The 12,230-nt window shown below is 34.1% G+C and overlaps 4 protein-coding genes across 9 annotated transcripts; 2 read left to right on the top strand and 2 right to left on the bottom strand.

Moving 5' to 3' along the window:
- The first annotated feature begins 789 nt into the window (after positions 1 to 789).
- Positions 790 to 3,118, top strand: LOC120766507 (inositol polyphosphate 1-phosphatase). 3 transcript variants are annotated; one of them, XM_040092068.1, is made up of 4 exons: positions 790 to 1,330; positions 1,381 to 1,539; positions 1,597 to 1,728; positions 1,794 to 3,118. In XM_040092068.1, exons 1-4 carry the CDS (start codon positions 1,132 to 1,134, stop codon positions 2,420 to 2,422), a joined length of 1,119 nt encoding a protein of 372 aa, XP_039948002.1. In that variant the 5' UTR covers positions 790 to 1,131; the 3' UTR covers positions 2,423 to 3,118. The 3 variants fall into 3 exon arrangements, with proteins under 3 accessions (XP_039948002.1, XP_039948003.1, XP_039948004.1); XM_040092069.1 differs by having other exon boundaries at positions 794 to 1,338; positions 1,407 to 1,539; positions 1,794 to 3,116; XM_040092070.1 differs by having other exon boundaries at positions 1,237 to 1,330; positions 1,407 to 1,539.
- A 921-nt stretch (positions 3,119 to 4,039) lies between these two features.
- LOC120772810 (LIM and senescent cell antigen-like-containing domain protein 1) lies at positions 4,040 to 9,374 on the bottom strand. 4 transcript variants are annotated; one of them, XM_040101611.1, is made up of 7 exons: positions 9,290 to 9,374; positions 5,887 to 6,006; positions 5,517 to 5,822; positions 5,233 to 5,374; positions 5,040 to 5,156; positions 4,832 to 4,973; positions 4,040 to 4,765 (listed from the first exon to the last, which is right to left on the bottom strand). In XM_040101611.1, the coding sequence occupies exons 2-7, from the start codon at positions 5,988 to 5,990 to the stop codon at positions 4,569 to 4,571; spliced, it is 1,008 nt and encodes a 335-aa protein (XP_039957545.1). In that variant the 5' UTR covers positions 5,991 to 6,006; positions 9,290 to 9,374; the 3' UTR covers positions 4,040 to 4,568. The 4 variants fall into 4 exon arrangements, with proteins under 4 accessions (XP_039957545.1, XP_039957555.1, XP_039957537.1 ...); XM_040101621.1 differs by having other exon boundaries at positions 9,277 to 9,346; XM_040101603.1 differs by lacking the exon at positions 9,290 to 9,374 and adding an exon at positions 8,924 to 9,203.
- Positions 9,375 to 9,647: 273 nt separating this feature from the next.
- Positions 9,648 to 10,326, top strand: LOC120772831 (bolA-like protein DDB_G0274169). The gene is made up of 3 exons (XM_040101641.1): positions 9,648 to 9,751; positions 9,811 to 10,025; positions 10,084 to 10,326. Exons 1-3 carry the CDS (start codon positions 9,649 to 9,651, stop codon positions 10,231 to 10,233), a joined length of 468 nt encoding a protein of 155 aa, XP_039957575.1. The 5' UTR covers position 9,648; the 3' UTR covers positions 10,234 to 10,326.
- LOC120772804 (protoporphyrinogen oxidase) lies at positions 10,290 to 11,949 on the bottom strand. Its single transcript, XM_040101591.1, has one exon. The coding sequence runs from the start codon at positions 11,826 to 11,828 to the stop codon at positions 10,395 to 10,397; it is 1,434 nt and encodes a 477-aa protein (XP_039957525.1). The 5' UTR covers positions 11,829 to 11,949; the 3' UTR covers positions 10,290 to 10,394.
- Positions 11,950 to 12,230: the final 281 nt, after the last annotated feature.

Genomic DNA, 12,230 nt, shown 5'->3' with positions numbered 1-12,230 from the left:
GTCTGACAACCGACTGGACAAAAGAAAATCAACTGCACCGACGTTACCGACAAATAACGACGCAATAGGAACACGATTTACGCGACGTTGTCAGTAGACGAAAGCAAAATGAGAACTGGAGTCAGAAGCTCCAATTCTAATATACTATATAATAGCCCCAACCGTTGTGGTTGCCACGAGAGCGCCAACACACACAATTTCACCTAGACATGTATAAATACGAGCGATAAGAGGCGTTTGCGCGTTGATACATTGTTTTTTCTCTGTTATGTTTATACAATGGGGGCTGATTATACAAATTCCATGGTTTTTGGAGGTATGTGTAAAAACAGAAACTCCGAGGAAAATATATTGATAACGCAACAGCAAAAAGTAAATAGAAAATTACCAAAAAGTAGGGTAAAAACCACCAGACACTTCCCAATGTAGCATTGCCAGACTGATCTGAAATGGATGGCTTAAACAAATTTTTAACAAATTTTGGTATAATGTGAATGTTCTAAAAGTGCTATGCTTTTTACATATGGAGACAAGAAAATTAAATATTAAAAAACAAATAAGTGCATATTTTTATACGGCAACATGAAAATAACTGTATAAATGAATTATGTTGATATTTCGTTTAAGTTTATTAGTATTAACTTAAAGTTGGAATATTTTTTGTTGGTGGAAGTAAATTATACGACGTAATTAAATTTTCAACAAATTTGCATATCACACTGGCAACTATGTTTTTTAACGTTGAGTGGTATTTTGAGCATTTTATAACACTAGTTAGCTCGCCTAAAAATAGGCAATAGTTTATTAGGCACGTCTTGTACAATAATTGAACGCAATCAGGGCTATATTAAAGGAAACACTGTGCCGTATATATTTATACACTTCCATGCTAATGTGAATACATATATTTTATAAACAAAAAATAAGAAAAAGAAGAGGCCATACAAAAATTCGCTTACGAATTCTCGCATTATTAAAAAAGTGTTTGACTGAGACAGTAGCAACATCTATACAATTTCATCTGCATATTATAACACTAATTAAATTAAGAGAACTATAAAACTTTAGAAAAAGCAACTTTTTCATCCGACAAACACTGCCATACAAATTCCATAACCAATATTATAAAAAATGGAGCCAAATCTTGTGCAGCAACTCATCAATTCGTCGGAAAAGGCCGCTAATATAGCGCGTGTGTGTCGCTCCAATGAAGCGTTGCTGAAGTTATTAGTGCAGGAAAAGACCGGACCGGAAGCGAATGCGCGCTTCGAGCATGATTTCAAAACACTCGCAGATGTGCTGATACAAGAGACTATCAAACATGACATTGGTGAGTTGGTAAGTTCATAATATTATTCGCATGCCAAAAATGATATACAGTTGTATGTACTTATACATTACACAAGTTTCCTGCGATGCGCGAAGCTATTAACGGCGAAGAGTCACCAAATTTTACCAATGCAGATGGCGAGTCAGTGACTATTGCAGTTGGTAAAACTGCTGAGGAAACAGCGCAATGTCTGGAAGCGATACTAAACGGTATACTGCTTTTTTGTTAATCGTTTTTTACGTAAAAGTTTATTATTTTGCTTATAGTTGAAGCGGCGGAAGTGCTTGCCAATGAAGTCCATCGCGAGGTTATATACGAAGAAGCACTTTTAGGCGAAATACCAACATTACCTGAGGACTTAGACTATGGCAATTTGGGCATATGGATTGATCCAATCGGCAAGTTTTGCATATGCTTACAATAAAAAATTAATTTTGCCTAACAAAATACGTTTAATACACAGATGGCACCGCTGAGTATATATCTGGCGATAGCATTTTTACCGACTTTCCAGGCATTACTTCAACTGGATTAGACTGTGTTACCGTGCTGGTGGGCGTCTACGATCGCACGAATGGCAGGCCCGTGATTGGTGTTGTGTCACAGCCTTTTCACAACAAATTGGATGAAAACCTATATCGTTCGTTGGTATTTTGGGGCGTATGCCTACCGAATTTACAAGCCAATAATTGTCAATTTGAGCGTCCAGCGCGTGATAATCGACTGGGTATATTCTCCAGTTCGGAAAATGGTGATATTCTCCAACGCATTATGGAGATAGGTTATGAATTTGCATTTGCTGCTGGTGCAGGTCATAAAGCTCTAAAAGTTATCACTTGGGAGGTGGATTTGTATTTGCTGAGCAAAGGTTCCACATTCAAATGGGATACGTGTGCGCCACAAGCTATATTACGTTCATTGGGTGGTGACATTTACAGTTATAGAGGAAGCATTAGTGAGTGCAAACCAATACCACTTTGTTATCGGGAAGTTAATGAAGAAGTGGACAATCCTAAATGTAACAAAGATGGTTTAATTGCGGTACGTGATGTAGGATTATTGGAGGATTTACTGCAGAAATTGACAGCATAAGCATGCATGGAATGAAAATATTGAGCAAAATATTAAAATTAAGCTTTGTGTGTCAAAACAGTTTATAGACAGTTGCAAGTTAGAATTCTTGGTTAAGTTTAGCTATATATGTACACACTATATATATAACATATACATATTCATATGTACATACATATGTGTACTTTTGCTATTTTATGTTTATATTCGTCTAAATGTTTGCTGCTGTTGTATTTTATATGAAATATGTTATATTTAAGCGTAATTTGTTTAACAAGTGCAATAACAACAATCCAGTCTGCCTACTTAAGTTTGTGATGTTTATTATTAAGCTTTTAATTAGCGTAAATTGTTATTACACTTGTTTATATGTACTCCTTCCATTAAATTAAATGTTAAAGAGCAATTTAAAAAGCAAATATTTAGCAGGTTGTTCGGCAAAGTAGTTTTATGTGGTGATCAGGGTTGCAAATAATATTATACATAAAAATATTATAATTGTATTAATATTTTAATTGACTTTTTTACTTTGTAATCGTGGAAACAGTAATTAATAGTTTTTAATCTCAAATACCTGTTCGAAAAAAAATCCAATTCCAAATACCGAATTTAAAAATTAAATAAAAATTGAACAATACAACACTTCCAGCTTATAATTAAAAATTAAAAAAGAGATTGATTATAATATAACTTTTTCGCATTTGTTTACATCGTGCTTTACAATTTTTTGTTTCCATAGAAAAATAAATTTTATTTTTTAATGAAATATGAACATATTTTTTCTCTTCTTATCTTATTTATATTAAAAAGCTTTTAATTATAGTGTTTCAGCAAAAAATATGTTAATATTTGCTCTTTTGATATCACTTGCATTTCTTAATTTTTTTTCTAATAAAAATTTATGTATAAAACATAAAAAATGAAAATTTAATTTTTAATTCCAAAATCAGAATTGCAAATCTAAATTAAAATCAATTCTGATGTTGGGATTAAAAATTTAGAATCTAATTTCTTATCCAAAAATTTTTAACCAAAGAACTTGCAACCCTGTTGATAACAGCTAATGTAAAGCAGGGAAATATTTTTAAAAATTACTTTTACGACTCTTTTATTTACCAGTAATTTTAAAAGAAATCTATTAAATATAAAAAACACAATAAATAAAACATTCTTCATTCATTGTTATAATCAGCTGTATTCTTGTTTCTATTACATTATTTCCAACATATAAATCGGTTTGCTTTAGCAAATACATTTAAATAAACAATTACACACATTATTGTACGATACTACAAATAAAAAATAATTACAGAAACACAAAATACAAATTAATTGTAATTATTGTTAAATAAATGTACGAAATGCTTTACAAATATTGTAGCAAATACCGCGTACACTACTTTTAATATTATTTTAGCTGCAGTAAAGAGTTTAAATTTATTACATAAATTACAACAGACACTCTTGGGGTCGAAAATATTACGGTGTTAAGAAAAAAACAATAAAACTAAACTTCATAAAAATTACTTATTCAAGTTGGAGGCTGAGTAAAAGGCACAACAGCGTTGACACATATAAACAACACAGAATATTATACTTGTATGTAGACTAAAAGTGATGTAGAGAGGTTGGCAGTAGTAAATTTTCGCCTTATAATTAGACATGAAATTTTATTCGGATATGTTGGCATTTACAAAACACTTATATAATAAAATTGTTATGGAAGCTGTTTGTAAACTGTATACTTTAAACACGCGCTGCAAATTATATACCGGCACGCGCAAACTACTGCCTTCTGAATAAAAAAGTTACTGTACATTACATGTTAATAATATTGACTATTAGTTGTTGCTTTTACTAGGCACATATAAATATGTATGTATATATGTATATTGTGCTTGTGTTTTGAATTCAGACAGTGGCTATAATGGCAATATAACAGTGTTCCGTATTAAAAATACAAAAAAAATATCGTTTACAGGCACTTATTTAATGCATTTTCCAACGCTGGCCAACGGCTTAGTTAGTCTTCAAAATTTTAATTATCATTTATGCTTTGCTTTATGACTTTTTTGGCCTCACTTTGCATATAGTAATCATTGCGTATTAGAACGTTGCATTCACAATGTGTTGTTCTAATTGTTATAAGCAGATTTCACGCAGACATTTAGAAGTTCTTTTTCATAGACATTTCATGTGCCTTACGCAAACGTTGCCGCAATTCGTTAGGGAAACGTTCGTAGCATTTTTTGCAAACTGGCTTCTCATCATATTCGTAGAATTTCGATTTCTGCGTCATTTTCATATCGCATATCGAGCAAGCGAAATGGTGCACACACCAGGCCTTATTCAGCGCTGTGAACACTGCGAAAAAAAACATGTTGTGATTAAAATTTTTTGTGTCAGAACAAAAGAACTTATAAAATTTACCATCGCCAGCTATGACTTGATTACAAACGAAGCACAAATTGCCAAACAATTGGTGATAATGTGTTTCGCAATATGCCAAACCACGCTTCTCGTAGTGACGATGGCCCAAGAAAGGCTTCTCGCATTTGGCGCATACGAAGTGCTGAAAACAAAAATTATAAAAAAGTTAGTTTTTATATATAAAACAAAGAGTTCATGGCAAACCCACCTCGACATGCCAATGTTTACCCAAAGCAGTGACCACGCGCTCCTCGATCGGGCGACGACAAGCGCCGCAAATTGGTATGCCCATCTTGTCATGGCAACGCAAACAGTATAATTCGTTCTAAAAATATATATGGCAATTCGAAACAAATTAACACATTTAAATTTATATTGCAATTAAATTTATGGAATTTTACCATATCGTTGGCCGTTAAGCCAGGTCGACTTTTGACTTCACGAGCGGTTGAGTCCAATTCCACGCCACACGACGTACAATTAAAGTGATAACCATGGTAGACTTCGCCACGGAAACGCAACGGTGCATCGTCAATGACGCCACTAAAAGGAAAAAAAACATATATAGAGTTGCATATAAAAACCAGTTTCATAAAAAAAAAACGAAAAAATATAATGGCACAACAGAAATTTATGCGTCAAAAATGCATGCAATTGCTTACGGCTTCGTTTGCATTCAACTTACTGGCACTTATGACACATATAACGACCCGTTATCTCGGCCTTCACTTTGGCATTGCACTCATGGCATAAGGCACGATTTTGATTGCGTATGAAACCGGTATCGGCCAGCTCTTTGGCACACATTTGACAACGGAAGCACTGTGGATGCCAGCTTGCGCCCATCGCCTTGATAACACGCCCGATCACGAATTCACCGCACTTATTGCAACACGGTGCGAAGAGTACATGGAAATCACGCTCACAGTACTTGCGTCCTTCGAATTCATAGAAGATGCCATCCTCGAAGGGGCGAAAGCATTGCGCACACCTGGAAAGTTATCAAGAAATTTGTATGTATTTTCATAAATTTACTTGCTAATGTTGCTACTTACACGAAACATTGTGTATGCCAGAGTTCACCGTTGGAGTTGACGATCTTCTCGTTAGGTTCGAAGCCGTCCGCACAGCGGGCACAATGCATAGCAGCTAGCGACATGTCAGCTGCTTGTACTCTGAAAGTTAAGCGAATGTAAAAAGTTTATAATTATGGGAATATTTAAGTGTTATAGATTTGCATTCAAAATACATTTCCATTTTTGAGGACATCTTGAGTTATTTCAATTTTTAATATGTACACTTTCAATGTTCAATTTACACTAAACCAGTGTATGGCTCAGTTGGCGATTTCAAGTCATGAAAACTCTTTTTTTTTATCAAAAACGTGATTCGTCGTTCTTTTCGCGTTTAATGATTCATTATTCTTTACGCCATGCATAACTTATATTTATACCCTGAACAGGGTACATGAAAGTTGACACAAAGTTCTTAACACCCGATATATAAATTATATATGTGTACATATATGGAGATATCATCAGCGTGACAAGCTGAGTCGACTTAGCACTATCAGTCTGAAATTTTGTGCAGGATCTTTTCTCGCCAAGAAATGTAACTGCAAAAGGTATTATAGCACCGCTGCAGCCGAAGTTTATGTTCCCTTTCTTTTTTGACCTTAAACTTGAGCGTACATTTATTTCTTCTTTGAAGGCATAAAATATTTTTGTTAGCACAATCGCATGTACATATGTAAATAAAGTTGTAAAAAAACTGATAAGCTGGATATGCCTCCATAGTTTGGCATAAATAGCAGAGTGCTCACATGTAAATATGTTTTTGAACAATATGAAAAAAAAACAATTAAGAGATTAAATCGTAAATTAATATCTGATCCAAAATGTTTGCTTGTTATTCAATTATTCTAAGCACTTTCACTAAATAGCGGCTATCAGTACTTTCACAAATTGTTTCGCGAATATTGTTGTTAATGTCAGCATAAAACATTCTCTAAATAGTTTAGGTTCGATTTGCGGTTATGCGCATATACATATATTAAGTTTTTTTTTATATTGTATGCTTGATAACGATTATAATAAAACACTTATAATTTACTCACATATTTAATTATTATTTCTATTTAGATGTTTTTGTTGTGACAAATATATTATCTGTATTCCCAGCACACTCAAATATATGTATATTACTTTCCACGTACACCGTAATTTAACGAATACTACACAGTGTTTGATAAAAAATCGAGTTTAATTCAGACATCTAAAATGATTGCATCACCACCATCAACACCAATCAACTACATACATAGATAATTTTAATAATTTTTATTAATTGATGAAAATGTTCTGATTTCACTTTTGAGACTGAAAGTTGTTCGCCCACTAAATGTGTGGTAAGTAAATCAGGGCAACCTGAAGGTGTGCTAGAATAATGGAAACGAACGTGTGCTGCACGTAATGGCGTGACCGTAAAGCATATTGCAAACAGCAATTATAACTCACACGATATCGGTGTGTTGCGGCAGTGATTGGGGCAAGCGTGAAAGATATATAAATGAAGTATTTAATCGTAGCATAAGCTACAACATAATTTATTGCCATACGTAAGCATTGAAAGGGCACAGAATATGTATAAACCTACATATGTATGTAGAGACATGTTTTGTGCATGCATAGAAGTCAGAAAGACGCTTTCTGTGTTCTGAGTGTATATGAATGCTTATAGTGAGGCTTCTGCTTGTGGGGAGATTACTCATAAATTGGCAGATGTTCAATGAATACCTACTGAAACATATTTTTTCTGTAACAGACCACAAATGCTTTTTGGATCGTGCACAAGTATAAATGTATGTTTGTATTGCATATATGTATGTATGTTGGATCAAGCTTTTCGTACAGAATTAGATCGTGTCATGTTTGGCTTTATTAAAATAATAATAAAATTCACAAAAGCAGATATTCAGAGATTAATTTATACATATATACATATATACAATTTTTCGAATGCCTAACAAAAAGAAAACAAAACCGATTTTATATTTTAATATTTAAAATTTCAGGGCATAGTATCTTATTTAATGATTCTGGTTCTGTTTTAGTGCTATGAGTGATTTTAAAACTCAAACAAGACTATCAAAAACGTTAATTTCGGTTGCACCGAAGCTATAATACCCTTCAGCATCTCATGCAAAGGCTTGATTATTATCGATCAGTTTGTATGACCTGCTATATGCTACAGTGGACCAATATTTTCGGAGATTATACCGTTAACTTGAGCAGTAATCCAATTGCGAAGATATCTTGTCAAGTAAAACAGTTTTACATACAAGAACTTGATTCTTAACGAGTTACCCTTGTTCAGGATATAAAAAGCTATGTAATGCTGACTATGTAAGCTTTCTTGTTATATCGTGGTGTTACACGTTGTTTTGTAATACATATAAAAAGATTATACAAAAGATAAAGAAATTGTAATATCTAATGCGCTACATTAAAAATTACATTTATATACTACAAACGTACATACATAGTCGTGTTGAAAAAAAATTGTATGCTTATATTTTTAATTTTTCAGCAACGATCAACAAAACAGCGTTTGTAGCTACACAAAGCTGTGGCGCTGCGTCCGTAAAACAAAAACATTAAATTATCTCACTATAAATAGAATTGTGTTGGTGGATGACGTCATTGATGAACAAATCACCCGTAAGGCAGAAGATTTAAATAAACTTTATACATATTGTTCAATATATACAATTCAAGATCGCTTCAACATAAATTGATTTTACTACTATGAATTTTTAACACTGCAAATGTATAGTTATACGCCCTCAATATTATATATCAGTCAAGAGTATAGTTCATATCTTAACGAAACCGTACGTCTTAAGTACCGTGGGTGTCATTCATAAGAAGAGAATGAATGAAACCTATTGGAATGCAGACAATCAACGATATAAAGCGCTTGACATATGTTTGTGTTCCAATTGAAAACGTTAAACTTGTTATTTGTGATATTAAGGTTGTCGTTATATATAGTTATGCATGTCTTATATACGATTATATATAAATTTCTTACTGCACAGGCGGCATTATGGGCGTTCACTTAATTGCAATGAAGGCAGCTAGTTCAAAAAAAAAATTGCACTTGTTTGATCTAGACGCTTGGCACAATTCAACTAACACACAGCACGTTTATTAGCCAACTGCTTTTCATTCGCCTTCGTATTGACCGACTTGTGGTTTAGCAAAGCTGGTAAGAGCTGATTTGTGATCTTCGTGATTAACAACCTAATTTGGCAAAAATCAACATTTTTATACTTCCGTTGTGTCTAAAGAAAACGTTTATCGTTGAATTTTTTGAGACTTTCTCTTAACACATTTTTCACTTAAATCAACAGATTGTTCACTAATTTAAATAACTCCCTTTACCTGTTGCACTTACTATCAAATCTATAATTTTGCTGGTACAAAATGCGGAAAACAGAGAAATATTTCCAAAAATTAGCACAATACGAACGAGTTTAAAGAGAATATTAAAGAAAAATTGTCAAATTGACAAGAAGATCTCAGGTGAAAATGATGCTGCCACCTGAGAGAAGTTAGTTACTAAGGCGCCATCTGCTGGAGACTAGCGAGACTAGATTTCTTGATTGCTTGCAATATGTCGACACTTATTTATCTTATTTATAGAAATAATATTTTAATTAAATTTAATTTGAAATATAAACATTAATATGCATAACGTTTTGATCCGAGACGAGGCAGAGGGAATTTTTTTATCAAAAATTCTTAGGTGGCAACATGGTCTGGGTATTAATGAAAAAAATAAAAACAGCTGATATTATTGTTATTAGATTACGAATTAATACAAACACAGTTATGAACTTTTTTCGCAGCGCTACATGTAAGTTAATTTATAAATATCAAACCTCTATATAAAAATTTACTTTTGCATTCCTTTAGTAACGTTACGTTCCGCTCAATTGCACAGAATGTCAGCTACACCTCAAACTGCGCCCGTTGAGTCAGCCATACGAGTCGCACTTACAGAGCAGTTATCCCCATTACACTTGGAAGTGATCAACGAGTCCTATATGCACAACGTACCGAAAGGTTCGGAAACACATTTCAAAGTGTTGGTAGTATCTGATAAGTTTGAGGAGCTCACTTTAATAAAGGTATCGATCTGATCAACTTTTCTTGTATAACTCGCCTATACTTTGCAATTAATTACAGCGCCACCGTTTGGTAAATTCAATTGTACAAGAGAAATTGGCTGGCAACTTTGTTCACGCGCTATCTATAGAGGCTAAAACTCCCAAACAGTGGGATCCTAATTACACAGTCGAACCTAGTCCAAATTGTCGTGGTGGCTTTGGCAAATAAGATGAAACGCTGCTGCTTTACACTGTTATAATCTTTTTTGTTTTTGAATAATTAGAAATTCAATATAAATTAATAGAAAATCGCAAAACAATATAATATTACAGCCTATAACTGCATTGTCTAAATCGACCACACTACACCACCAATTAAATGTAAACAATTTAATCATCAAAAGATTGCAAAGATTCTACCTGAGTTCGTGCTGATAGTATAACATCATTTATACCAACTCCATCGTAAGCTGCACCACATAATGTCAACGGCAGTTTATAGTGTTTGATATATCGTCGTATATCGGAGACTCGCTGCGTATGTCCCACCGTATATTGCGGTATACATTTCCTCAATACGTGCACACGTGTCAAACGTGGCTCCTCTGCTATACCCATTACCAAATCCAAATATTGTAATGCTGTGTCCAATAGCTTTTTGGGTGTTGGATCCTTGCCGAAGTTCTCCTCAAACCAACGTCCGCCCATCATAACCGTAAGTATTGTATTGCCCTCCATATCGAAACAACAACTGTCAAAGATAACGCCAAGTATGGGAATACGCTCAATGGGTGGCACCAAAAAACCAAAAGCTTTCATCTTAAGTAAATCCTTAATATTATATTGTAAGTTGACGACGGCTACATCAACGTATTGTATAGCCATAAGTAAGGCTGACAAAGAAGGATGTTGATTTTTTACGCAGGTTGCCAACTTGTGCGTTGGAATTGATGAAATAATATGCTTTGGTTCAACCTCTTGACCTTTGATGTTCATTCGAACACCGTCACGTGTGAATATGATTTCCCGGCATTCCGATGTTAGTTGAATATCAACCTCCTTTTCTTGTAAGTAGTTACGTAATGTTTGCGGTAGTGTATCCAAGCCATCCGGTACTCTATACATACTCCATTTCTCCTTCTGCGATTTTTCATATAGTTTTGGCATTGAATCCCCAAATAGGCCCGCGGGAGCCGTCTTGTTCTTATTTCCAAATAGTTTTTCGTATACCACGCCTTTTATGATGCCGCCCCACTTTTGTTCTTTTTCGAATAAGTCATTCATTAGAAAACGCACACTGATTTCTTTTGCGTCACCAGCACAAATTCCACATATTAATGGACTTATCGCATAATTAGCCAATTCGGCGCCGAAGCGTCTTTCAACAAAATCATAAATAGATTCATCAGCGAGCTTCAATTTCTTTTGACCGGCTACTAAATCTTGTTTAATTTGGCTAATTAGTGGTTTTGAGAATGGCGGCAATGTTTTGAAAATTCCGCTTAAGCTATTCGGCAGCATGCACAATTGGCCTTTAGCATATATTAAACGATTTTTAGCGGCCGGTTGCCACGATTTAATCGGATCGACCGGCAACTTCAATTCTTCAATTAATTGCAATGTATTTGCGCCTTGAATACCCTTTGGACGAATGGTGCGTGGACCCATTTCGAATATGAAGCCCTTGTCTTTATGCCTTTCGGTGCGTATCCAGCCACCGACGCGATGTGACGCCTCGTATACCGTTGCAGGATATCCAAATCTCTGTAGCAAGTAATAAGCAGCCGATAGGCCACTCATGCCAGCGCCTAGCACAGCGGTCATTTCAATTATCAAATGACTTGCAAATTATTATAATAATAGATTAGTTACTAAATGGTTGTAGAAAATTGCTATCATTTCTCAACTCGTAAAAAAATTGACAGCAAAGACAATCAACAGTCTTTGTTTTGTTTATAAATTCTTTCCACTGTTTTGGTGTCAACAGCTGATTTTTAGGCATTGTTGAATTTCTAGCCGGTAAAAAGAAAACAGTGGCGTAGGTTGGAATGCTTATTTGGGGTACAATTAAATAAAATATTTTTTTTTTATCAAACAGAATTTTTTTTTAAGTGCAATGAATCAACTAATTTTAATTTAAATTTTTTGAGCTCACCTGTGTAGATCATTGGAGAACATCGGCTGAAATAATGTGTCTACTAAAAATGCATTTTCACAGCTTTATTT

Source organism: Bactrocera tryoni, chromosome 1 (genome assembly GCF_016617805.1).
Source record: "Bactrocera tryoni isolate S06 chromosome 1, CSIRO_BtryS06_freeze2, whole genome shotgun sequence".
NCBI classification, from domain to species: domain Eukaryota; kingdom Metazoa; phylum Arthropoda; class Insecta; order Diptera; family Tephritidae; genus Bactrocera; species Bactrocera tryoni.
The sequence above is the reverse complement of the archived record's forward strand: the minus strand, read 5'-3'. Positions and strand labels throughout refer to the sequence as shown.